Source organism: Furipterus horrens, unplaced genomic scaffold, assembly GCF_987537825.1.
Source record: "Furipterus horrens unplaced genomic scaffold, mFurHor1.1.pri manual_scaffold_1, whole genome shotgun sequence".
Lineage (NCBI taxonomy): Eukaryota > Metazoa > Chordata > Mammalia > Chiroptera > Furipteridae > Furipterus > Furipterus horrens.
In genome coordinates this window covers 44706612-44733958 of record NW_028327171.1, presented here as the reverse complement: position 1 = coordinate 44733958, position 27347 = coordinate 44706612, and the positions used below count along the sequence as shown (strand labels likewise).

The 27347-nt window shown below is 36.2% G+C and overlaps 1 protein-coding gene across 3 annotated transcripts in view; it reads right to left on the bottom strand.

Moving 5' to 3' along the window:
* Nucleotides 1-1429: 1429 nt before the first annotated feature.
* The window catches only part of KLHL24 (kelch like family member 24), a 42042-nt gene continuing 16124 nt past the window's right edge, over nt 1430-27347 (bottom strand). For all 3 annotated transcript variants that reach the window (XM_090274525.1, XM_090274519.1, XM_090274533.1), the window contains 5 exons: nt 14583-14767; nt 13871-13989; nt 10438-10626; nt 8048-8236; nt 1430-2232 (listed from right to left, as the gene is read on the bottom strand). In XM_090274525.1, coding sequence (XP_090130651.1) covers nt 2032-2232; nt 8048-8236; nt 10438-10626; nt 13871-13989; nt 14583-14767 — 883 coding nt within the window. In that variant the 3' untranslated portion in view covers nt 1430-2031. The remainder of the gene's footprint in view (nt 2233-8047; nt 8237-10437; nt 10627-13870; nt 13990-14582; nt 14768-27347) is intronic.

The window sequence follows — 27347 nt, the reverse complement described above, 5'->3', positions numbered from 1 at the left end:
CTACGTTTAAACAAATTCTGTTCTATTGAATTTCATTTCAAATTACTGCAATGAACACATGGATATTAAAATAAATGAATAACAATGCAAGTTATTATACTTTTACAATAGACAAAACTACTAGAATACAAGTAACCTTGAGAAAATATTTTTTGTGTGAAATGTCTGTATTTAAGAATGGGCATGATCTTACAAAGAAACATAAACTAACAAGGAGCATTTGTATAATCTTCAGCATTTACACATTTCTCATTCATTATCTCATTTACTGCAAATAATTTCTAAACGAAGTAGGTTCCATTATCTACACAAATGGTATAATGCAAAAGTAGATGTTTACTCAAAAATTGACACAAGTACCCTAATTGTACATACTAAAGTGACAGAAAATTGGTTTCGGAATTGCTCTGATAATTATCACAAAAAGGTATATCATTAAAAATTATGATTTGAAAAGTAAAAATTTGTAGGATTTTTAAGAGTTTTCCTAAGAATTCAGAGTCCAGCTAAGCAGTTGATGCCACAGTTTATTTGAAATCTGCTATCATCCTAGGATTAAAAAAATAGTTCATCCATGTTAAATTTTTAATTACTATCTTGATTTCAACAGAAATGTGATGACACTATAATCATGTATTTGCATCATCTTTCCTATGATAAGGAGTATATTAATTATAAAATGAGATGTCAATAGTGCCTGGGAAGTTGAAATAATATAGCAGGCTACGTGGAATAGCCCTAAAATGTTGTAAATTGTATCAGTCCACCTGGAAATAACAACAGTCACTTAGGTAGGCTGTAGTTCCTGCTACACCATTTGCTGTAGGAAAACATTTTAAATTCTTCTCTGAGAACTAGTAAACTTCATAAACTGGAGTTGAAAAATCTAGGCAAAGGCAATCTGTTGTATAGACGCTTAAGAATGTTGATCAATGGTACCAAATGAAAGATTTCTTTTAGAAGACAGCAACTACTGCTGTTAGTTTATTTAGACAGTTACTTTTAAAAGAAAAACGGACCCACTGAGCTAGGTGGTCGGTCCCTGGTTCATCCTTTAAAGGCAACTTAACAGTAGAGACTCCCAGGATTTTTAGCTGTTCACATGAAAGTAGGATAACCAGGGAAGGGGTCCGCACCGAAAGCACCACATTAATGAGGTCAAACCCTACTGGGCTAGGGAGAAAATCTGTCCCTGTTTTTCATAAGGTAATATTGCAAAATGGATTTCAACTCCTTTGCCCAGGTTCACGAAAAGGAACTTCCTTAGAGGATTTAGAGATGATACGCAAATACTTTGAGAGCCACAGTGAGTCATTTTCCCTTCAATGGATCTTAAATAATTTTTTCTTACGATTTTATCTGTTATTTTAACAGCATCTGCTCTTCTACCTCCTTCCCAACCTCTTCTCAAAAATGTTTAATATAATACAACAACTCTATGAATGAAGTAATAATTCAGTATTCTACTCAAACTGTTGTCATACATTTTTATCAATTAAAGAAAAAAACCCTTTCAATAAAGTTAATCAGTTTGGATATATTTTTAGTAACAAAGATTTATAAAACTGATTTTTCCTCCTTAGAATGTGTTCTAAGCATTATGTGATTCAACCTAAATGAAGCCTTAAGTCGTGTAGTTTTCTATATGTATATATAACAAAATAAGGAATATACAGTCTTGCAGATGAACATACATGAATGAAGAGACCATTCGTAAATCCCTAAAAAGTATACAGACAGACATAATTTCCTACTCCACATAGGTTTCTCACAAATATTTACAAAGGTTCATTCAAAGCCTAAGCAATACCACTGTTACCTTCAACAACAACCAAAACCTTTTTTTATTTTCCAATGACAGGGGAGGCTTTGTTACAGTTTGAAAGATTGATATTTGGGGGAGAAAGGCACCACAGTTACTATTTTTACTTGTGCATATGACACAAAGGAGATATGCCAAGTTCCTACCCTGGAGCTTTTAAAACCTCTCATCTTGGATTGGTGTGGCTTCTTGGGTGAAGAATCTGGGCTTTAGAGCTTAAAGCATTTCTCATTGTATCGATGGATAGTCACACAGCCATGATAGGACACTGGCCTGGGCATTGCAGCTACCCCTGTGATGATGCTTGTTGCGGGATCATAACAGAGAATAGTGTCCGTGGCTTCTCCATTTTCCCGTCTTCCGCCCAGGATATATATTTTACCATTGCACACAGACATACCACAGTTTTCCTGTTTTACCAAATACATTAAAAAAAAAAAAAAAAAAGCTGTTAAAGGTCAGAGATTTGGTAGCAAGCTCAAAAGTAAAATAAGACATGCATTAACACAGTCAATAAAAGGAGACATGAAATAAACTCCCTTTTGTCTAACGCCTGCTCTATGTGAGTCCTAATTTTGCATGGGTGAGGTGAGTGTTAGGATAGAATATACGCTACTGAGCAGGGCCAAGTTGTGTGTGTGTGGGTGAAGCGAGGGTTGTGGACTGAGAGAAGGGTTTTAACTTAATGATAACTTCAAGAAAACATCTTTGAAGAGCCTGGCTTTCTTCTCCTATTACAGGAAAGTGCTTTATTATAGAAAGTGGCTGTAATATGACCAAGGATTAGGAACATTATTCATTATATGGAATTACCCACAAGTTAAAGGAATGACAGAAAGAACTGTAATTAAATGAACAAAGCACTGTTAATAGAGGCCCTGGCTGGGACACAGAAATTCCCCAAATAACATTTTATAGTTAACTTTCCACATAATGTGATTCTTAGCTAAATTGTACTCTTCTCTGTCATTCATATAATTATTATATAAAACAAATACTCTTGCAAGGATGAGAGTGATTCTTCAAAGAAAGACATTACACTAAAATTATCTCACTATTGTGTATGGAACTGGTTATACTCCAGGCCTAATATCCTTCTATTTATGTTTCATTTCAATTGAGAAAGCTGTTGCATGTTAGTATCCCGTTTCCACATAACCAACAGTGAGATGGAGTCTACCAATGAGAGCAATAAACATTTGTTTACTTAGCCAGATCTGTTACACATATGTAAGTTTTGCTCTTGTAGAAAAATATGAAATATTGGTGTACTTACATAACAGAGGTTAGTATCTTCAGCTCTAAAGGAATTAGTTAGTACTTAAAAATGCCTATGTTAGAGTTCATATATACCCAGAATGACTTGGCTGATTATCATTAGTGAATGACAAACTTTTATCCAGAATACCTATAAACTCATGAATTGTACCAATTATGTGCCAAACTATAACAGTTTTCATCTAAAGTACAAATGTGCTCTTTTACAAAGTCTAAAAGTTCTCAGTGCAATAAAAAACAACACCCTTAGTTTTCAAGTACAAGCTATCCAACACTATTAATCTTTCCAATCACTTTGATGATGATTTTACACTATATAGTTATAGGATCTTATTGTTAGCATCGTTTCAGATAATAATGCTCAGAATTAAATGAAGCAACCTTGAAACAGTTATTCTTTCAAATCAATAAATTACTTATATAAGATATAGTTTTACTCTATAAGAATCACACAATTGCAGCCAGTAAGAAAAATAATTTATCAATACATACTTTTTTTAAAGACTAAAATGAAACACAATCCTAATATTGTTAAAAAAACTCACAACTCTCTCCTTAATTATTATTTTTATAATGCTGAAATGCCAACAATAAAGAAAAAAAAATCAGATTTCTCTTCATTTATTATTCTAAACTTTAATGACACTTTAAATACCTGGTCTATCAAAGACAGATTTAAAAAAAGAATCATCATTGACTTGGTGAGAGACAGAAAAAAACCCTGCCGGTTGAGACTGGAAAAAAAAAAAAAGCTAATTTTTTTCAGCTGCTGTTATTCAGAAATTTAAACATTTAAGAAAACATAATAACAACAGGGTGGGGACTGACTGTGGGAGAAATGGATTGGGCAAGACAGGGGCAAGCAATGAAGAAAAAATAGGACAGCTGTAACAGAAAAACAATTAAAAAAATAAAAATAAATAAAAAGAAAATGTTGCCTTGGGCTCAAATAACTTTCCACCATGAAATTAGCTGATTTATCCTTTTTCATTGTAGAGCATTAAAATGGTAGGCAAACATAGAGGGTTCAAAATTTGCTTATCAATGATGTACACATAGATACATTTAGAAATACTAGTAGTAAGAATGGACCAGGGAGAAAAGATAGTACCAGAAACCTCAGTATTTTTGGCTTCGATAGGCTTAATACAGAATACTAGACTTGAACTCAAATGACTTGTCTTTGTTACAGTAGATTTAATATATTTCTGATCTATTTTTTCCCTTAAGTTTCGGAAGTCAATGTTATTCATTGTTTAACTAGAGAAAATGGGTCATGTGTATACCGTTGTTATTTTTTTCTCAGTCATTTAGTTAAAAACATAATCAGTGTATGCCCTACAATGTACTAGATGCTGGCAATTATCTTCCTAGGGTCTGTTATTGTTTTACACAATAGAGTCAAGTTCTAAAGGCACAGTAATTCGTAGTGAAAATGTATTATCTTTTAAAACGTTCACTGTATCCCTGGCTGGTTTAGCTCAATGGATTAAGCACCGGCCAATGAACTGAAAGGTTGCTTGCTGGCTGGAGTCCTGGTCAGGGCATATGCCTGGGTTGTAGGCCAAGCTCCCAACTGGGGGGCGTGTGAGAGGCAAGCAATCTATGTTTCTCTCATACATTGATGTTTCTCTTTCTTTCTCCCTCTCTTCCCCTCTCTCTAAATAATAAATAAAATCTTAAAAAAATTAAAATATTTTATTCACTGTAATAAACCAATAAAAATAGCTTTCATTAAAAAATTTAGAAATAAGTGTGAACACTTGTTATATGGGGGAATGTTATCATAATTCGAGTTCCTATGTCATTGGGCATAATCTTAACTCTACGGAGTTGGACTGTTCTTTCCAAGAGAAGCCACTAAACTAGAGAAATGTGATTCATTTTACTTAAATGTGATATAAGAGGGATTATAGGTACCATGAAGCTGAAGATCTTATTATGTCTCTTCATCCGTTGAGGCAATGTTACTTTGAATACATTACTAATTGAGATTAAACACCAGTGTCAACAACTTTAGAACAACTGTGTTATACTCAAACCCTATTGATTGTCCTTACAGTCAATATCTCTTATGTATCTTGTGGTAAGATTGTCTTACAATTAGGTCTCTCTGTTGCTTGAGTCTCTCATTTGTTTACTTACTCAATAAATATTTACTAAGCACCAATAAATACAAGATACATAAATGAGGAATTAGACAAAAGGAGTATCCTCAAGGAGACTGAATTTCAGTATAGAAATAAACATTTATACCCAGAAGGGAATAATATATGACTGCCATATGAGAGACATAAATGCAGTGAAGGATCAGAAAAAAAAAAGAAGATCAATTCTGAACCGAATAATCTCACTTTGTTTGAACTATGAAGTGGTCTGAAAGATGAGTGGTATTACAAGCAGAGAAGGCAGAAAGGCATGATGGGCAAGGGGGCAGTATGACCCAAGGCAGGAATACCTAAGATCTATATAGTGAATGCAAGTAACAAACTAATATAATCGGGGTGTAGTTGCAGAAAGTGAAGCTGAAAAGATAAGCAGAGATCAGCCAATAGAAGGCCTAGAAGTGGAAAAGCTTTGGATTTTATTCAGTAGGTTTCCAATCAGAGGAGAGACATAACTACATTTGTTGGAAAATAACTGGTGGCAAATGGGTTAGAGAAGCAAGACATTAAAGAAAAGAACACTACGTAAGGTTTGAATCTTTAGGGTGATGGGAGTCAAGTGTACACAGGAACTGGGATTTAAGGGCCACACTTTAGGGGTATCCTAGGTCTGCTTTCTGCCAGAATCTTATTTGCTGCTTACTGGAGGGAATGATGGGAAGATAATGTTGTGGGATGTAAGCAGTGAAGTTGAGAAAAATCAGAAGAGTCCTACAAAACATAGGAGGAACACTAAAAGAGCAACTTATTCCAAGAAGGGTGGAAACAGTAATGCTTCAGTAATAGATGAAGGACAGGGCACATTTTTACCAAAGCTAAGTATGGAACATGGAGAAAAAGTGAACTGGCTCTTAAGTACAAAAATAAAGGGTTACCAAAGTGTATTAGTAGCTGATCAAACTAGTTGTATATTGGTATATTTGTTAAATGAATTTTAAATCCAATAAAAAAAACATTTGAAAAACTGGCAAAAATAAAAAAGAGGAACACTATATGGTTTGGGTTAAGAACTATTAAGAACTTGAACAAAAGCAAGAACAATAGGAATGGAAAAGGAGGAGAAACTGAGGACATAAACTGAGAGGCTAGATTGATTCAATATACAAGAAAGTGAGGAAAATCTAAGAAATTGTTTCTAGCTATGAAATAATAGGATATATATATATATTTGTCTCTGCTCCCAGTTTCTGACCCAGAGCTTCTTTACTTCTTGGAATTTCCCGGGTGACAGGAGTATCTTTTGTTCTAATGAGGTGACTCTTGGTGGGCTCCTGAATGGGGGTTGGGCACCGGAAATACAAAGCCATGATGATTAGGAGCTTGGAACTTTCAGCTCTACCCCCCATTCTCTGGAGAGGGGAGATGGGATGAAAATTGACTTAATAACTGATCATGCCTACATGATCCTCAAAGTGTGGGACTTGCAGAGCTTTCAGGCTGTTGAACACATTTGTGTGCTGGTGGGGGGCGGGGTGGGTGAGGATGTACCTGAACTGCATAAGGACAGAAACTCCTGTGCTTGGGACCCTTCTGGACCTGACTCTTCATCTGGCTGTTCATCTCTATCCTTTACAACATCCTTTATACACAATAAACCAGGAAACATAAATACGTTTTGCCCTGAGTTCTGTGAGGTGTTCAAGTAAATTATCAAACCTGAGGAGGGGGTTTTGGGAACCTTGATTTATAAGTAGTAGGTCAGAAATACCAGGACAGCCTGGAACGTGTGATTGGCATTTGAAGCAGGGGCCGTCTAGCGGCATTGAGCCCTTCAACTTGTGGAATCGAACACTTAACTCCAGGTAGATAGTATCAGAACTGAATTGAATTGTAAGCAACCCAGACTGTGAAAAAGTAATTGGTATGGGAAAATCCATGTATCTGGTGTCAGAAGTATTTTGAGTGTAAGGGAGAAACAAGAGTTTTTCCATTCACTAGGTTACTTGGTAACAGAAAAAGTAGGCTTGGGGGAGAACACCCAAATAAGCAGCTGGAAATCTGAATCTAGAGCACAGGAGAGAGGCTTTAATGGAGATAAAGACTTGAAGTCATCAGTACTGGGCAGTAGATGATATCATTCTGGGATAGTGTATAACCTGTGAAGAGGGCAGGGGAAAGAGGCTCTAGGCAAACCTGCATTTAAGGGTTGGGTTGAAAAAAACAAGAGCATATAAATGAGACTGGGAGATTATTAGTAATGCCTTTTGGGAGTACAAGATCTTTAGAGTGGTATAGGTAGAGTCATATTTCCAGCATCAGAACCATCACACATTTTGGTGGTAGAAGAAAGAAGAGTAGAGCCACGAATCAAAAGGCCTTTTGTGGAAGCAGGGGGTGGAGAGGGAGTAGGAAAATACAGGCCAGAGTGTGTGGGTGAAGACCTGAGCACAGCCATTTTCTTTTATAACAAATAACAAACTAGTCTCTAACTACAAAAGGAAAAAACCAGTTTGGGAGCATTTCTTATCTTTTGAAATATGCAAGAGAGAATGGTAAAGACTAGAGCAGGATTCTGAGACAAGTCAAGAAGGAAAAAAATCAATAGCTCAGGTTACAATAGTTACTTCATCACGGGACAATAAATAAAAAGTTTTTTTCAATAGTACAATTCCTTGGAAGGAGTTCAAAACAGGTATATCATATGATTTATGTCGTTTTTAAAAATTATGAAATAGTTCAAGCATCTACAAAGTATTTTAATAATGGAATTATAGTATATTCATAACAGTTATATACTTGGGCCCTCCTAGGTTCATTCTTCTTTTGGATTGTTTGTTATTACCTGCCGGCTGAATGTATTCTGTACATGCATCCAGTAATCTTCAACTGGATCATAACAGTATATTGCCTTGGTCAGTCCACCAGCAACATATATCAGATTGTTTAAGGACACAGCGGTGATACACCTCTTAGCAATTGGAATAGCTGCACGAAGTAGCCAAGAGTTGGTTTCTGGATCATAAGATTGAACCTAATAATATATATAGAAATATTTAATTAAAATTTCTAAGCAAAAATGTACATTTGCTTAATAAAAAGTCTACCAATATACAGAAACATGATTAAAAGTCAAATCCCATTAATTCATAGACTTAAAGGAGAGCTGCTTGATAATGAACTGTCTGAATTGTGAAATTCTCAAAAGGAAGGTTAAGTGTATTAGTATCAAGCAGAATAAAGTAACGAACACAGATTGCTTCCAGGGTGAATGGTTACTAAGTTTGCTTTACTTATTTCCATTAAAATTAACAGATTAGAGTTTTAAAAAACTGTGTTATCTAGCATAACTATGCTTTAATCTGAATATGATTTCTTTACACTTTGAGTCCTTTCTTCAAAAGAACACAAGTAAACATCAATTCAGTATCCTTTGAGTTAACACAGATTCTGAATTAATAAATTTTAAATATGTAACTTTTGACCATACTGTATACAGTATTCCTTCACTTATCGTGGGTATTATGTTCTAGATTCCCCTGTGAAAATCTGTGAAGTAGGAACCTTACATTTATTTTAGTATTTATATATATTTTAAGGCTTTATAAACCCGACACACTTATAAACCGTTCCGACTCCCTTATTAACCTTTCCCACACTTTTATAAACACTACTTATGTTCTTAAACATATTCTACACTCTTAAACCTATGTAACTTTAACAACATATGTAAACAGTACTGCAAAATCCAGCGATATAGCGATACAGTGAGGCCGCGATAAGTGAACTGCGATATAGAGAGGGACTACTGTAGTTAATTTAGAAGAAAATTCATTGACAAAATTCAGTTAACTATTGCTAAACCAATTAGGCAATAGATACTTGGTTCCAGAATAAATGTAGTATTTCCTGAGCTGTCAGGGTGGCATAAGTTCTTTTGTCCTAGGAGTTCAATGAAATGCAGCATCTTTGAGCCATTCTCTATTTACCTTACAAAAGTTCCTTTCCTTGTCTTTGTTCTAAAAATATACTTTTAAAGTATGTAAAAAATAACCCAGTTGGAAACCGTAAAATTAGTCACGGTGTCTTATACCCTTTGCTAATTCACTTCCCAACTATGTTTTGTGTTAATAATTTTTCAATTCTATTGACTACAGCAGTAAAAGGTTTAAAACAATTTATTTAGTACAAGACCTCAACACTGTGATTACAGTAGTCCCTTTCTATATCGCAGTTCACTTATAGTGGCCTCACTGTATCGCGGGATTTTTAAAAATATTATACTTAATTATTTATCGTGGATTTTTCGCGATATTGTGGGATTTTGCGGTACTGTATACGTATGTTGTTAAAGTTACGTAGGTTTAAGAGTGTAGAATATGTTTAAGAACATAAGTAGTGTTCATAAAAGTGTGGAAAAGGTTAATAAGGGACTGGGAATGGTTTATAAGTGTGTGGGAAGGGTTTATAAAGCCTTAAAACATATATAAATAGTAAAATAAGTGTGAAGTTCCTACTTCGCGGATTTTCACCTATGAGGGAGGGGGTCTAGAACATAATACTCACAATAAGTGAGGGAATACTGTAGTTTCATTTCAAAAACATATGATCAAGCTTTTTATATCAAATTGTTAGCTATATTAGGATTTCATGTTACTAATTTGAAATTCAGTATTTTTCCTCAAAAGTGTAAAGTACTGCCCTGGCTGGGTGGCTCAGCTGGTTGGAGCATTGTCCCACATACCAAAAGGTGGTGGGTTTGAAGGGTTTGAACCCCAGTCAGGGCGTGTAAGGGAGGCAACCAATCAATGTTTCTCTCTTCTCTCTCTCTCCCCTCCTCTCTGGGATAAATAAACATATTCTCAGGTGAGGATTAACAGAATATTTTTAAAAAAGATTTAATTTATTTTTAGAGTGAGAGAAAGGGAGGGAGAAAGAGAGGGAGAGAAACATCAATGTGTGGTTGCCTCTGGCACACCCCCAACTGGGGACTGGCCAGCAACCCAGGCATGTGCCCTGACTAAGAATCGAACGGGCCACGCCTTGGTTCACAGGCCAGTGCTTAATCCACTGAGCCATACCAGCCAGGGCTTGGGTGAGGATTAAAAAGAAGTATAAAGTACCAATTTTCAAAAGGCCTCTCACACTAAAGGACCTCGCACCTCCTTGATAAGCCTTCTGTATTTCTCTTCTTGTATACATCATTGGAAATTTCTCTAAGAGAACATGGCTTACCTTATCAGAACAAGTATTATCATCAGGTCCTCCACCAATCACAAACAATTTGCCTACGCAGCTAGTCACAGCAGGAGAGCTCACTGCTTCCTTAAGGGGAGCAACTTCAGTCCATCGATTTGAAAAGGAGTCATAACATTCTACGCTGCTAAGTCTGTTCTGCCCATCATAGCCTCCAACAACATATACCTACATATAAAGTACACGGAAAAAACTTAATTATCAAAAGCCTAAATTTTGAACTAGTTGGTTAAAGAATTAAGTGATCTCTCCCCTTTAAAGAGCACTTGATAACTATAATTGCAAAATACTTAGCTCAGCTTCTGAAACTTTAAAAAAATTATTACCCTCTTACCAACCCCAAGGAGTCTTTTTAGACATTTTTTCATAATAGCTCCCTCCAACAAAATTTTAATACCACAGATAGTTGATAGGTGTATATCTGTTTATGTACTGTATCGTATATCTGTGCTTTATACATGATACATTTTTTTTACCCCCTTAAGACCAAATCTTTACCTTCTTAGGGATGATACTGCTTGAGCTGAGAATTACATGATTTAGTTTGAATGCTCACACTCATGAATAATGAAAATATTAATTATAATAAAGTAATAAAGCTAAAAACTTAAATATTAGGTAAGAATTACTAGGCTGAGATCTTTAGAGGTAGTGCATATCTTATTCTTCATTTTAGTCTCTACAAGTGCCTAGAAAAGTACCTGACACATAGTGAACTCCATACTATATATTTCAGAGGGGTTTTGCATGCATTTTCTCCTCACAAATATGAGGAAGATAGGGCAAATTAGTATCTTTAATCAACAAGCCATTTATTAAATAATTTATATGCAGAATAGTCCATTAAACATCATGAGACACACAATATACTTTTAACTAAAGGAGCTCTCCAGTTTAACACTCATAGTTCCTTTATTTTTATTAAAAAAACAATAACTTTAATCACAAGGGAAGGGAGCAATGTTTTCTCTCTTTGTCCCAGTGTTGGCTGGGCACAGGTCTGAGATCACACACACAGTTGGGTGGGCTGGGAAGTAGAATAAGGGGAAGGGCTGAAATCCACCGTTCTTTTAGAGTACAGTCATCACCAACTCTTCCCTCCACATCTAATTAATCATTAAGACCTACTAAGTCTTCTTTCATGGTATCCCTGACATCTGTCCCTTCCTGTTGTTTCCCGTTGCCATTACCCTCCGCCAAGGTCCATGTCATTTCCTGTCTCTCAATCTCCTGGTCTATAAACCACAGATCAATCTTACTAAAATGCCTCATCAACTCCTTTTACTAGTTCAACAATAAATGCCTAAGGGTCAAGGTCAAATGGTATAGTTATTATTCAAAGTCTGTCCATAATTTATCTATTTTCCTCCAAATTTTCACAGCAGCCAATGCCATTTCTATCCTGCTTTTCTCACATTATGTTAAAATGACCTGTTATGTTTGTTCTAACACCATGCAGCTCTGAGAGGTTAAGTAACTCACTCAAGGTTCTGCAGTTAGAAGAGACATGGAAACTGTAGTACAACGGGGCAATTAGAACATAGGCTTTGAAGTCCTTAGAGGCAGCCAGGCAATGTAAGACCTTGGGCAATTTATCCATCCTCTATGTAACTCAGTCTTAATTTCCCCTACTTGCATAAATTAAAAGATATGCTGTGAACATCAAGATAAAAGGCCTCTATCTTAATAAAATCTGAGCGTTTGCCCCTGCTTTATCACTTTCCGTACAACCTAGGGCAGTGACTTGATCTCTTTGGATTCAGTTTCTTTATGAATTGAAAACGTTACAGTTCCTGCGCCAAGATTCTATATTCCAAACTATCTTAGGGTTCTTCTTCAGAGAACATTTAAAAATTAAAATAATTTTATAGGTTTGAATTCAGCCTATATTGTAAGTTCTAGGATAATGGTTTCCATGGATTGAGTACTTGCTGTGTAAGGTAAGAGGGATTCCTTTTATGTTTTGATAAAGCGATTTCAAGTTTTGGGTACCTTCAAGTCAAGTACACTAATATTTATTAAATAAATTTGTGCTCACCAATCCATATATAGTATTCGAGACATAATCATTTTCATTACCTTTGTATGTCCCGACTAAATCATTATCATATTTTGAGTCAGACTTCATCTTTCCAATTCCTTATTTTAGCCGTCCCTTTTTAGTAATATTTTGTCATTCCTGAGGCATAGCTACCGAAACTACACATAATAATAGGTACTGCCAAATCAGTGGTTTTAGGAAATATTCTATTACTATTTTATTTCCATTACATCTGTCGCAAGGTCCTCATTATTTCATTGACCTTTTCGACAGCAGCAGAACACTAGATCAATATCCTTAGGAAGTGAAAGAAAATCTTTAGGAATTAACAGTAGCTTCCCCAGTGTGCTTTGAGAAGCTCTAGGATTCTACTACAGTAGAGACATTTTGAGATGCCTCTGTGGGGATGGGAGACAGGAGGAGGATTGACAGGAGGCTGAGTGGGAAGGGTTCCAGCACCATCACTGTTTCAAATTAGAGCATTAGTAGCTCTAAAATACCCCTGCAGGAGGGCTTAAGAGGTAGCAATCTTTTTCGAAGGGGGTAATAAGGGACCAGTCAAAAATAATGTGCAAGCAAGTATGCTGCTTCTCCATAGATTGTTCATTAGTTTGAGGTGGCTTTCGAGGAGCTGACAGAGATGGAGGCAGGAAAAAGCTAAAGAGCCCGAATCAGCTCTTGGTATAACTGCTGTATTTAAAAAAAATCTGTTTTATGGAATTTTTATATTATGGATTTTTATATTAGATTTAACTTTAAAAAGGAAGTTGTAGTCGCTTTTTAAAAATTTGGAAGCCACTAATCCACAGGTAATTCTCAAGTTCCTAAAACAGAAAATGGTTCAGAACCAAATTATATATTTTTTATAATACTTATTAGTTGCAGTAAATGTATTTTAAAGTTTTCTTTAAAATATGTTGGTGAGTTTATCTTAAAACTTATTTTAAATTTGTTTTGTCCCTATTTGTACCAAGAGAAAAGATAAAATAACATCACTCTAGATAAATATATCTCTGCCTGACTGCCAAAGTCAGTAAAAGGAAAAAGACTGCTTGGATTAGACATTGTCCTGTTTTTGTACTTGATGTAACGCCTTTATTTTCCAATGCTTCTTAGGCATTTAGACTCCAATGGTGCATGGAAAGAGAAATGTGCTGTACTGCCACCAATTCCAAATTGGGAGAACAAAATATCCATTCAAAAGTACAGTGTCAAATTGTTTATATCTTCAGTTTATCTACTGAGGTTAGAAATGGAAGGAAGTACAATTTGAATCCAAAATACCCAGAGGGTGAGTAAAATGAAGGCCTCAGCTGTGGTATTTATTTTGGAAATGTACCAGCAATAGTAATAAAAAGTGGTTTCTCTTACTTTACCAAGGAGAACAGCCATTTTGTGACGCCATCTGCCTTTATTTAGAGAAGCAACTCTGATCCAAATATTTAACTGTGAATTATAAATCCAGACATCCCGGCCATTGATTCTTCCACCTTTAAATGCAGAACAATGCAAATATGATAACATATGCAAATACCACTAAGGGATCTATGCCCAATGCATAGATAATGAAAACATGGCATTTATTTACCAGTCCAAGAATTTGAGAATTCAGTTCAGGAAGTGAAATAAGGGCCCTCTTAAAGCTGAAGGGAAATAATTCTACAGAACAATTTAAACTCTGCCAGTTGTTATTGTGAGAAATAATAATTGTAGGCCTCAAATAATAAAATGTAGATTATAAATTTTACAAATGTATATAGATTGTTAATTTAGGAGTCAGTTGTCAGAAGCACCCATTTTTTTAAAAAGCATACCATTGTACAAAGTAAAGTATGCGTTGTTATATTGTTCAATGTGTAACCTGCAAAGCTGGTACAATTACTTAACCAATTAAACAGACTTCAGACCATAGATATTGTAGTTATAGCAAAAAGTCATTTCTTGGTTTCATTTGTTGTATAAACTAATCTGCCTAAAGTGGGCATATCCAATTTCACTGTGTTTTTTTGAGACACTGTTATCATTTAAAACAGCCAAGTTATGTTCAAATGAAAAGTGGCTACTATAATAATTCTTTATTTACCTGAAACAAGAATGTCATTCCTTAGAGCACAGACCGCATACTCTGATTTGGTAAATTCTGGAAGCTTAGCCAAAGACTTCCATTCTCCTGTCACAGGATCATAGCACTCAGTGTACGGAAGATTAAATCCTCCAACTCGTTCACAGCCTCCAACAACAACTATCACCTCAGAATAGCCAGTTGACCTAAAACAATTATTATAAGAATGAATAAATAATATATTAAAATATACTCAAGGTCATTTTAAGACCCTAAAAACATGCCATTGTCATAAAGAAAGTGGAAGAGTACTATAAACAGATAAGTTTATTCTCCATGCATGTGCCAAATAATATAGGCTACTAATTACTACTTTGAGAACATTTACATGGGATTTAGTGATATCATTTTTCCACAGAAAATTCCTATTTTTTTTCCTTTGAATTTTTCCTTAAAAATTGTAAAGCAGTCCAAAGATTCTATCTAACTCAATTGGAACCCTGGTACTATTATTTTGTAAGTTAAAAAAGATTTTTAGAGAGAGAGGAAGGGAAGGGGGTGTGCAGAGAGAGAATACGCAAGAGAAACATCACTTGTCCCCCCTATTTATGCACTCACTGGCTGTTTCTTCTATGTGCCCTGACCAGTGATTGAACCTGAAACCTTGGTGTATCAAGATGACATTCTAACCAACTGAGCTACCAGGCCAGGGTGGAATGCTGGTAATATTAGGGATGACTTTCAAATGAAGTTTAGCAATTCAGATATGCATAAATACACAAGATAAAATGATGCACTTTTTCTAAGTGTAGGGAAATGGTGCTTTAAAAAAAAAACAACAACCAGATTGCCAGTTCTAAAGAAACAACTTCATAGTATAATTTAACACCCTTTAAAGGAGTAAGTTATACACCACATAACATTGTCATTTTGGACAACAGACTGTGGATAGAAGGGTGATCGCATAAGATTATAATGGAAATGAAAAATTCCTATCACCTAGTGACATTGTAGCTGTCATAAAGCTGTAGTGCAATACATCACTTATGTGTTTGTGGTGATCCTGGTGTAAACAAATCTGCTGTGCTGCTAGGGGTATAAAAGTATAGCACATAGAATTTTCGACAGTACTTGATAATGCTAATAAATAACTATGTTTATGTATTTACTACATTATACTTTAAATCATTATTTTAGAGTATATTCTTTCTAGTTACAGAAAAAAAATTACTGCAAAATTGTATGTGGTGTTATACCACCAGCAGCCTCAACCATTTTGTTTATTGTCTCTTGATTGCATTAATTTTCTCTTGTGTTTGATTTCATCTATATTGTTTTATACAGTGACACTCTGTAGAAACTTATAACCTAGAAGCAATAGGCTATACTGTGCAGCCTAGGTGTGCACCTTTGTTTGTGTAAGTGCTCTCTGATGCTTGTACAACTATGAAATCACCTGAAGAAGCATTTCTCAGAATGTATCCCCCCTGTGGTTAAGCAATGCATGACTGTATATGTATAGAAATTATTATTTTTAAATAATTTTTTAAATGTATTTTACTGATTATATTGTTATAATAGTTCCAATTTTCTCCCCTTTACTCCCCTAAATAATTTTTTAAAGTTAAGTAAATTTAGGTACTCCAACTCAAAATGTTGGCTACTAAAAATGTTAACAAAGTTTATATAACATAGAATGTTAAAAGAAAAAAGCAAGATAAAAAGCTGTACATAAGGTACAATTAATACTATATTAAAAGAGGCCTGGAAAGAATATGCCAAAATGCTAATGATGGTTGTCTCTGGATTGTGTGGCCTCCCACTGTCTATCAACACAAATCTTCAAATTGATAAAGAGCATGGGTTAATTTGAGCGTGAAGAAACAAACAAACTTTTAAGAGCATTAAGAAAATCCCAAGAATTAGGTTAAACACAGGCTTCTTTTATTTTATACTTTAAGATACAGGCAAAACTAAGAGCTTGTCCAAGCTTTTTTTGTTCATGAGAATCAACAGACAGTTTTGGAATTTTAAAGTTATTTGGCTTTTATATTTTTCACAAATATAATCAAAGCGTAAAAGTATAATTGCATTTTATGGTTGCTATAATTTTAAGTCTCAAGAAGAACAATGCTAACAATCTCTCTTCGCTTATTTAAATGTGGAGGGAAAAAAGACCACATCAGAACATTGATAGATAGTTTTAGTCAGTGTCATGTTTCACAATTACACTAGGAAAAAACGAAATTGCTCAATATTGGTATGTCACTTTAACAGAGCTGTTATGTTCTAGTTCCATTTACTCACAGATATTTCAACTAACTCATTTACCTATCCATGTGAGGCATACTCTTTCAATTATAAAATTAGAAATATAAAATTGTAGAGAAAATAATTTTGTTCATAGATGCAATAAAAATTACTTTTAGGTACCCCGCAAATTATATAACCCTAATCTAATATATATAGTAAAACATTATTAGATGGACTCAAATATCAATAATATCTATTTCCCAAATAAGTCCAATTGAAAAATAGGATAGCACCAGACACTTAGTAGTATAACTGCTGACTCATCCTTCTTTTCACCTAAGTATTATTTGCTGAAATCCTAGTTAAAATATCTGTAAAATAAATCCAGGTGATATTCCCTAAAGTCTTCTTTACTGACTTACCAAAACAAAAATTTCTAAATACTGTCACGGGGTTCAGTCACTTCAAACTAGTAGTAGTTTTACCTATACTGAAAGTCCTACATATAGCAAGTGGCTTTTAACTTCGAGGTAAGTCTCGTCTTCTCATTAGGGACGGTTAACCCAATAAAAGTTATACTTATTTCTTAACCTTGGAAAAATAGACTGAGCTGACTGCCTTAAAGAAAAAATACGTGGACTTCCAGCCAAGATGGAGGCGTAGACAGACACACTGCGTCTCCTTCCACAACTAAGAAGGAATACAACTACCTCAAAATTAGAAACAACCAGAAGTTCCAGAAAAATCGAACTACATGGAAGTCCAGCAAACAGATATAGAGAAGAAATACTTATCCAGACAGGTAGGAGGGGCAGAGCCGGGGTAGAGAGGACGCGGTGTTGTGGCGGCAGCAGATGTGGCAGCAGATGTGGCAGCAGATGCAACAGCAGCGGCAGGCCGGCAGAAAGCACAGTCACATGTTTTAAAAAGTCAGGAGGGACACCTGGGGAGTACTCCCAACTCATGGCGGGCCCTCGCAGTTCACTATCACAGCACCGGGGAAAATCAAGCCTCATTGTTTCTGACTATGCAGACCAGTGGGAGCTGGGGCAGAGGCAGAAACTGCCGGTCTCTCAGCAGAGTCTGCTTGTTTAAAGGGCCCCCATGGTCCTAGTACGTCCGCAGACCCACCCAATCTGAGAATGATGGCCAGCACAGCAGCTAGAGGGGCACCAGTCCGGTGCAGAAGTGGGCGAGGTGCCTGGAAAGGGGCGAGTGCTGGGCAGGCTGCATTGTTCCCTCTTGGACCCCTCCCCCACATACATTACCACAACGTGGTGAAACAGGTTGCCCTATACTGATGAATCCCTAAGGCTCCGCCCCTTACAACATAACAGGAGCCACAGCTCTTCCTGGGACGCAGAGGCAAACAAACCAGGAGCCTGTCAGAATGAGGAGACAGAGAAGTATGGCCCAAAAGGGGGAACAGATCAAGGTTCCCGTGGGATAACTAAGTGATAAGGAAACAGCCAATCTCACAGATGAGGAGATAGACAACGTAACAGATGCAGAATTCAAAACACTGGTGATAAAGATGCTCACGGGCTTGACAGATATGCTTGACTATGGCAAACACATAAGAGAAGAAGTGAAGGCTATGTATGCTAAATGAAACGAAGGAAAATCCACACAAAACCAATGATGAAGGGAAGAAAACTGGGGTTCTAATCAATGATTTGGAACATAAGGAAGAAAAAAAAAAAACAGTCAACCAGTGCAGAATGAGGAAGCAAGAATTGAAAAAAAATGAGGAAAACTTCCCAAATTTTGTGAAGGAGATGGACATATACGTCCGGGAAGCACAGAGGGTCCCGGATGAGCTGGACCCAGAGGGGACCACACCAGGACGCATCATGATTGAGATGCCAAAGGTGAAAGATAAAGAGAGAGTACTGGGGGCAGCAAGAGAGAGGCGGAGAGTTGCCTACAGGAGGGTGCCTATAGGACTATCAGCTGATTTCTCAGAAGACACTTTGCAGGCAGGAAGGGACTGGCAAGCAGTATTCAATGTGATGAAAGGCAACCTGCAACCAGGATTACTCTATCTAGCAAGGCTATTGTTTAGAATGGAAGGGCAGATGAAGTGCTTCCCAGACAAGGTAAAGCTAAAGGAGTTCATCATCACCAAGCCATTATTATATAAAATGTCAAAGGGACTTACTTAGGAAAAAGAAGATCAAAACTATGAACACTAAAATGACAACAAACTCACAACTATCAACAACTGAATCTAAAAAATAAAAACAAAATCCAACTAAGCAAACCAGAATAGGAACAGAATCATAGGTATGGGGATCATTTGGAGGGTTATCAGCTGGGAAGGGGGAGGGCAAGAAATGAGGAAATGGTGCAGGGATTAAGAAGCATAATTGGTTGGTACAAAATAGACAGGGGGATGTTAATAATAATATAGGAAAGGGTGAAGCCAAAGAACTTATATGCACAACCCATGGACATGAACTAAGGGGGGTGGTATTGCTGGAGGTAAGGGAGGGACTGGCAGAGGGGAGCAAAGGGGAAAAATATTGAAACTACTGTAACAACATAATCAATAAAACATACTTAAAAAAAGAAAATATGTTATTCTAGCTAATAATGGCAACTAGAACAAAAAGACAATCAAAATGATAGTATAGGATTAATATAGTTCTGGATATTCATAAATCTATATTCAGAGTGAATGTTACTTTATTTTTGTGATCCTTTAAAGTGAAATTAATTTCCTGCTGTGACAAAATTACATATTTGTTGCTTTAATACTAATTTTCACTCTTTGTTCTTAGTGAAGTATGACAACCAAATTATCCTTTTTTTTAATGGTGAATATTTTTTGAAAATCATCTTTTATCATAAATTTTAAAAAGATGAAATTAAAAGGTCACATTCTAATATGGCAGCGTAGGCAGACATGGGTTGTCTCTTCACTCAAACACATCAAGATTACTACTAAAATAAAGAACAAACATCACTCAGAACCGTTAGAAATCGAGTTGAATGGAAATCTGACAACTACAGAATTAAAGAAACCACATCCATCCGGACTGGTAGGAGAAGCGTAGGCGTGGATCGGGCTAGTCCTACATCCACATGTGGTGGACAAAAATTCAGAAGGGGTATATTGGGAGCCAGGAGTCCCAGCCCCACACCAGGTCTTCCAGCCCACGGTTTCAGTGACAGGAAGATAAGTTCCCATAGCTTCTGGCTGCAAAAATCAGCAGGGACTGAATTGGTGGAAGAAACTGTTGGAATCCCAAGCAGTTTCTCTTAAAGAAGCCACACAACAGACTCACCTACTAGACTCACTGCCTCTGAGCTCCAGCACCAGGGTAGCAGCTTGAAAGGCACCAGTAGCATAAAGGGAGAAACTGAAGTGTCTGGCATTGAGGTGAGCAGAGGTCTTTGTCCCTTTTCTAAACCCTCCCCCAACAGAGCCAGCAAACTGGTGCCATATCTGAGATCCATCAACCTGGCTAACTGTTTGACCCTCCTTGGAGATCACCAGAGACTCAGCACCACCCAACGTATGTGCCCACCCAAGCTGCTTTTCCAAATGATTGGTGGTCTTGGCTCAAGCTTCACAACTTCCTAAATCCTCTTAAATAAGCAATAGCTGGCCTCAGTGAGCCAGCCTAGATTCAAAGCTTGGCTTCACTTGGGAATCTCTAAGCCCAGCACAAATAGCAGCCATCTTAGATTGCTTTATAGCTCAGACAGAGTGCCCCAGGCAAAATACAAGTGGGGGCTGACCTTGGCCTACACCACCTGGGAAACCCCAGGGCCAGCGCACCCACTAGACAGCTATAGACCACGCTGGAGCACCACCACCCTGCCCCTGTACAGTTGATCCTACAGGGAGGGTGGACTTTGGTGGTCAGTGGTCACAGCCAATCCTTGCAGCTGACTGGCCTGAGTAAATCCCTCCCATTGATCTGCCAACAGCAACCATGGCTCAACTGAGCACACACGAAGGGCACATCTTGAGTAATCAGCTTGGGTGATAGGGGAGGCTGTGCCACTGGATGTGGCAGACCACGCTACCAAGACACAGAGTTAAAGCAGCTCTACCAAATACATAGAAACAAATACAGGAAGGCTGCCAAAATGAGGAGACAAACATGGCCCAAATGAAAGCACAGATCAAAACTCCAGAAAACGATCTAAATGAAATGGAGATAAGCAATCTCTCAGATGCAGAGTTCAAAACACTGGTTATAATGATGCCCAAATAACTTAGTGAGGACCTCAGCAGCATAAAAAAGATCCAGTCAGAAATGAAAGACACTAATTGAAATAAAGAACAATTTACAGGGAATCAACAGTAGAGTGGATGAAGCTGAGAATCAAAGCAATGATTTAGAACACAGGAAGCAAAAAACAATCAATTAGAACAAGAAGAGAAAAGAATCCAAAAAAATGAGGATAGTATAAGCAGCTTCTGGGACACCTTAAAGCACGCCAACATTTGCATCATAGGGGTGCCAGAGGAGAAGAGAAAGAGCAAGAAATTGGAAATCTATTTTAAAAAATAATGAAAGAAAACTTTGCTAATTTGAAGGAAATAGACATATAAGTCCATAAGCACAGAGAGTCCCAAACAAGATGGATGCAAAGAGACCCACTCTAAGACGCACCATAAATAAAATGTGAAAGGTTAAAGATAAAGAAAGAATTTTAAAAGCAGCAAGAGAAAAGCAGTTAGTTACCTATAGGGGAGTTTCCATAAGACTGTCAGCTGATTTCTCAAAAGAAACTGCAGGCTAGAAGGGATTGGCAAGAAATATTCAAAGTCATGAAAAGCAGGGACTTAAAGCCAAGATTGCTCTACACAACAAAACTATCATTTAGAATCAAAGGGCAGATAAATAGCTTCCCAGACAAGAAAAATCTAAAGGAGTTCATCATCACCAAACCATTATTATATGAAATATTAAAGGGAGAATATAAAAACTAGGAACAAAAAATGGGAAAAATACTTATCAACAATTTAATCTAAAAAACAAACTAAGCAAACAAGAAAAACAGAGACAGAATCATGGATACAGATAGTGTGTTGATGGTTGCCAAATAAGAAAAGGGGTGTGGGGGGAATGGGTAAAGAGGTCAGGGGATTAAGAAGTACAAATAGGTAGTTACAGAATAGCCAATGGGGATGTAAAATACAGTGTAGGAAATGAAGTAGCCAAAGAACTTATATGCATGACCCACTCATATAAACAATGATGGGGGAGTGGGGGGTGTTGGGTGGAGGGGAGCAAAGGGAAAATAAAACTGGGACTACTGTAACAACATAATCAATATAATATATTTAAAAAAGAAATCTTAAAACCAAGCTATGAAAACAAAAATAATGGACTAAAATGGAGATACAAGACTTCCAGCCCTAAAGAGACTGAATGGCTCTCAAGTCTGTAGGATATGACAGTTACTAAACACAACTTATTAATTTATCTAAAAAAAGAACTATGTATCAAAAGAAGGTACTTGGTCAGCCCTGGAATAGTAAGTAAATGTATGAATGCATGAAACTAAGTAACAATCACAGAATCAAACATTTCCTGTGCCCATTCAACTTACTGCCTAAGGCAGCAATTTTCAACCTTTTTCATCTCATGGCACACATTAATTACTAAAATTCTGCGGCACACCAAAAAATATATTATACTTTTTGCTGATATGACAAAAAAAAAAAAAAAGGTGTAATTTTGGTTTGTTCACATCAGATGACTATTGTTGTGTTGGCTGTTGTCAATTTTTGACAATCTAAGGGAAAAGAGATCAATGCCCCTGATTAAATAGATATGCGTGTTTTAAAAACTCCTGTGGCACACTGGGTAAAAATCGCTGGTCTAAGGGAAAGAGAATCTTAATCCTAGCTAAGTCGAACATTACTGGTTTTTTTGTAAGAATATTTTTAGGGTATATGAGACTTCCTCAAGCTATCCTAGGCCAGATGATTCCAGCTGTAAATATCTACTGATTCTCTTTGTTTGTTGCTCCATGGTTGCCAGCAGCCTTTGAAAGCCTTGGCTTCCCATGTAGTGACTTGCCTGTAGTATGAGAATATGCTGAACAGATTGACTTAAAATATCTAGTTTGTTTGACAGTTCCATTTTTTATTGCAAATAAATATAGGGTGAGGCCAAAGGAGGTTTATATTTATTAATTACTGAAAATTAATTATTCTTTTTCCACAATTATGGAAAATACAATAATTAATACATACAAAAATAAACTGTTTCACACGCTCACAACTGTAAACCTACTTTTGCTTCACCTTGCATATATGGACTAGAAAATAAGTTATTAATCTTTCACAGTAAATGTTAAATCTGTCCCTAATAGTCTGATATATTCTAACTGTATCAAAATAAAAATAAAAATAAAAGTTTGAGCCTACATAAACAACTCCTTACAGGCTTCGCCAACCATAAATTGCATGGTTTTAAAAACTTGGTGAGGACAAAGCCATCCATTTGAAATTGAGATAGGCAGAATGGGTTTATAAAGAAATGGCTGTACTAATCAAAAGATTCAAAATGTTTACTTTTAAAAACCAGCATTTATGTAAGAATTTATCATCAGGAATTAATCACAGATGGGCTTAAATAGCCACAAAGATGTTCATCTCACTTCATGGTAAGGAAATCAGGAAGAGCTCAAATGTGGGGAAATGGTTGTGGTATATTGTAGTAGATTTCATGTCATAGAAATGTTTATCATATATTGAATGATAAAAGACTATGAAATGGATTACAACTCTGTAAAATAAATAACAGTAATAACAAATTCATAGAGAATAAAAGGGAAGAATAAAGCCAGATGTACAGTGTTACCTTTTGGAAATAGGAATATGAGTGATAATTTTTGCTTATCTCATTCTCTAAAGTTTCCCCAATTTAAGAAAGAACAAAGGAAAAAAAATCCACTTCACTATTAAGAGCCACTGCTGGGTCTTCTGCTCAACCTAGTATGCAACTAGACTTTCAGTCACCACATTTTTGCTACATGGTCCTGCTTCCATGGCCATAGGATAACTGTCCAGACAATGGCTTAACCAGAGATTATCTTTCTACAAGAGGGAGAGGTTCAGTCTCTCTGAGGGACTGAACTTGTACTATAGAAACCTAAAACCTATGAATGGCCATGTTCAGTCAGAACAAAGCGAACACACAGAGAAAAGCAGAGGCAAGAGGAAAGGCCACAGATTGGTTTCTGATTGCCTGATTGCCTGTTCCAGGCTTCTCTGAGGTCCTATTGAATTTTGCACTTAGGTTTTACAAAATAATGACTCCTGTACCCTTTTATACATTTCCCTTTTAAGCATCAACTGGAGAGCTAAATTTAATTATTTGTAATCAGAAGTTTGATAAATTAGAGCTCAATGGATTGCAGAAAAACAGCATACAGTTTTCAACGTCAGAAAAAGATGCTCAACTGTCAACATTTAAAAAGAAATGCAAATTAAAATTATGAGATATGGTTTTCACTTCCCAGAGTAGCAAAGATTTACAAAAACTAATAATATAATACGTTGAAAAAGGAGTGGAGAAATAAGACACTTTCATAGTTTTGGCAGAAGTATAGCTTAGAATACAATTTTATATAGTATCCACCAAAATTAAAAATGCACATATTCTACTGAACACTTCTACTTCTAGTAATTCAAGTTAAAATTACCAGTGTATGCGGACATATGCACACGAATATTTACTGAACATTCTTTGAAATGGCAAAAATCTAGAAATAACCTAAATGTTCATTAAGAGATAAATCAAATAAATTATGGTATCCATAAGCAGAGTACTATACAGTTTTAAAAAAGGAATTTGATAATATCCATAACAAAAAAGTAAAAAGTAAATTAAATAGTCTTTTATGTAGTGATGTAGAACAATCTCTAAGAGACTTTCAAGTGATAAAAACAAGGTACAAAACTGTAGTACCCTACTACCTGTATAAACAAAAGTGGGAGGTATGTGCTCATGTGTGTGCACATGCAAAGAATGAGCATAATACTACCTACCCTGTAAGATTGTTGTCAGGATTGGGGACACCGTATGAAAGAATGGATAACCTAGCATGCAAAGAATATTTTTTTCTTTTTTTAAAATCCTCACCCTAGGATACGTTTATTGATTTTGGTGGGGGTAGGGTGGCGGCACCAAGAAAAAGAGAGAGCCGCAAGAAAAAGAGAGAAAGAGAGAGAGAGAAAGAGAGAGAGATGCGAGAGAGAAACATCGATTGGTTGCTTCCCATACATGCACCCGACCAGGAACTGAACCTGCAAACTTTTTGTGTACCAGACGACGCCCCTACCAACTGAACTACCCAGCCAGGGCTATATACAAAGAATACTTTTGAAAAGAGCTCAAAAATCTGGCAACAGGTATCCTTTGGGGACAACTGATATATCTAAGGTCTGGAAAAGGGAGAATTACAATATATACTTTTATGAAAAAATATTTTGAGTTCAAAATAATAATGAATTAACATGTATAAAAAATAAGAAACCATGAATCCTATAATATAATAGAATAACGTTCTTAAGAGGGACTAGAACAAAAATTCAGAACAAAAAATTTAGTCTTGGCTCTGCCACTAAGTAACTTTGTGACAAGAGCAAGTTGGTTTACTTAACTGTGCCTCAGTTTTATCACCTATAAAATAAGGAATGAAGATATTTATTAACCTTAAAACATCACTTTTTAAAAACTATTCAATATTACTTTGTATTAATTTCAGGTATACATACAGCATAGTGGTTAGACAATCATATACTTTACAAAGTATTGCGCCTGACATTTCTAGTGCCCACCTGGCACCACACATAGTTATTACATTATTGACTACGTTCCCTGTGCTGTACTTTACATCCCCATGGCTATTTTGTAACCATGAATCTGTGCTTAATCCTGTCACCTTTTTTTAAACTCAGTACCCCAGGTCCCTCCCTTCTGGCAACCTTGAGTCTGTTGTCTGTATCTGTCTGTTTCAATTAAAACACTATTTCTTAAAAAAAACAACAACAACAAAAAACAAACACACACACACACACACAAAAAAAAAACCCACCAATAAACCTTTATCTTAGTTTTCTCAACTGGTTTCTAATAGGAACTTGAACCTTGTTCTCATTATGGTAGTCATATTCCTATATTCATTATATAGTAACTGATTATTAGACAAGAGGTAGTAGTTTATTAAAACTTAGCTATCTATTTCTCAGTGGAGAATGGCAAAGAGCATTGATTTTTTTTACCCCCCAGACTTGAAAAATTTATGCTTAAAATGAACCATTTTATAGCAAGCATTTCTGCCTCTCAAACTACATTTCCTATTCTGTAAAAGTATAGTATAAATTTACAACATATTTTGATTATTCATAAAACCGGCAATAATATTTATTAAGCATTTTTGTGGCAAATGTTAGGTTATCCATTCTTTCATACGGTGTCTCCAATCCTGACAACAGTCTTACAGGGTAGGTAGTATTATGCTCACTTTACAGATAGTTAACTAGTTGTGTTGAGACAGATTCTAATCCAGGACTGTTTCTGAAGCCAGTACTGTATAAACACATTACAATGCTTGCACTTGGTATTTACTCAAATAACATTATGTATTAATACAGAGATTTAAAGTTGCATAATACATATTAATAAACACTATAACCAATTGTCCCTATGCTTTGTTGCTTCTGTGATTGGTCTCCGCTGTTTTCTCTCTATGCATCCAAGGGTTTACAACTGACAGTGCGGATTATCAAAACTGTCATGCTCTTGGGTGCATTTTTGGGCTTTCTCTGTCATTTAAGAGACATATGGGTATATCAGGGGGGAACCCAAAATACCCAGAATTTACTTATAAAAAATTATGTATTTATTATTACATATTTAAACTTCAGGCACCTTCAAAGTACTGTCCTTTGGATGCAATACACCTACTGAGATTTTTTTTTTCACTGCTCGAAACAGTTTTGAACTCGTCAATTTTGATGCCTTTTAGTGCTTTGCTGTTTTCTGTTTCACCTCTTCCACATCTGTAAAATGTTTCCCTTTGAGACCTTTTTTCAACCAGGGAAACAATACAAAAAGTTGCTTGGGGTGAGATCAGGTGAATAGGGAGGGTGGGGCACAGGGGTCATGCCATTTTTAGTCAAAAACTGCTGAACACTCAGAATGGTGTGGGCAGGTGTGCTTGTAAATCACCCATCATGAAATGGGCAAACACATTGAAAGAGTCTTCAAAAAATATTTACTGAAGCTGAACGCAGCCTCCCACAACAATGCCAGCTGGTACACTTATACAGGTGGGTTCCTAGAACACTTACCTAGTGGGGAAGCCTGTATTACAAGGCGTCTTCCCTTCAGAAGATAATTTCGATTTTTGGGGGGGGCACCCTTGTATATAGGTAGAATATCCAGCACGCGTTGAGCTCTGGAGGATCCTTGAGACAAGATAAATACTAAAGAAACATTGGCTGATGTGGAGTATAACCTAACTAGTGGTGGAAACTGACTGCCATCACCGTAA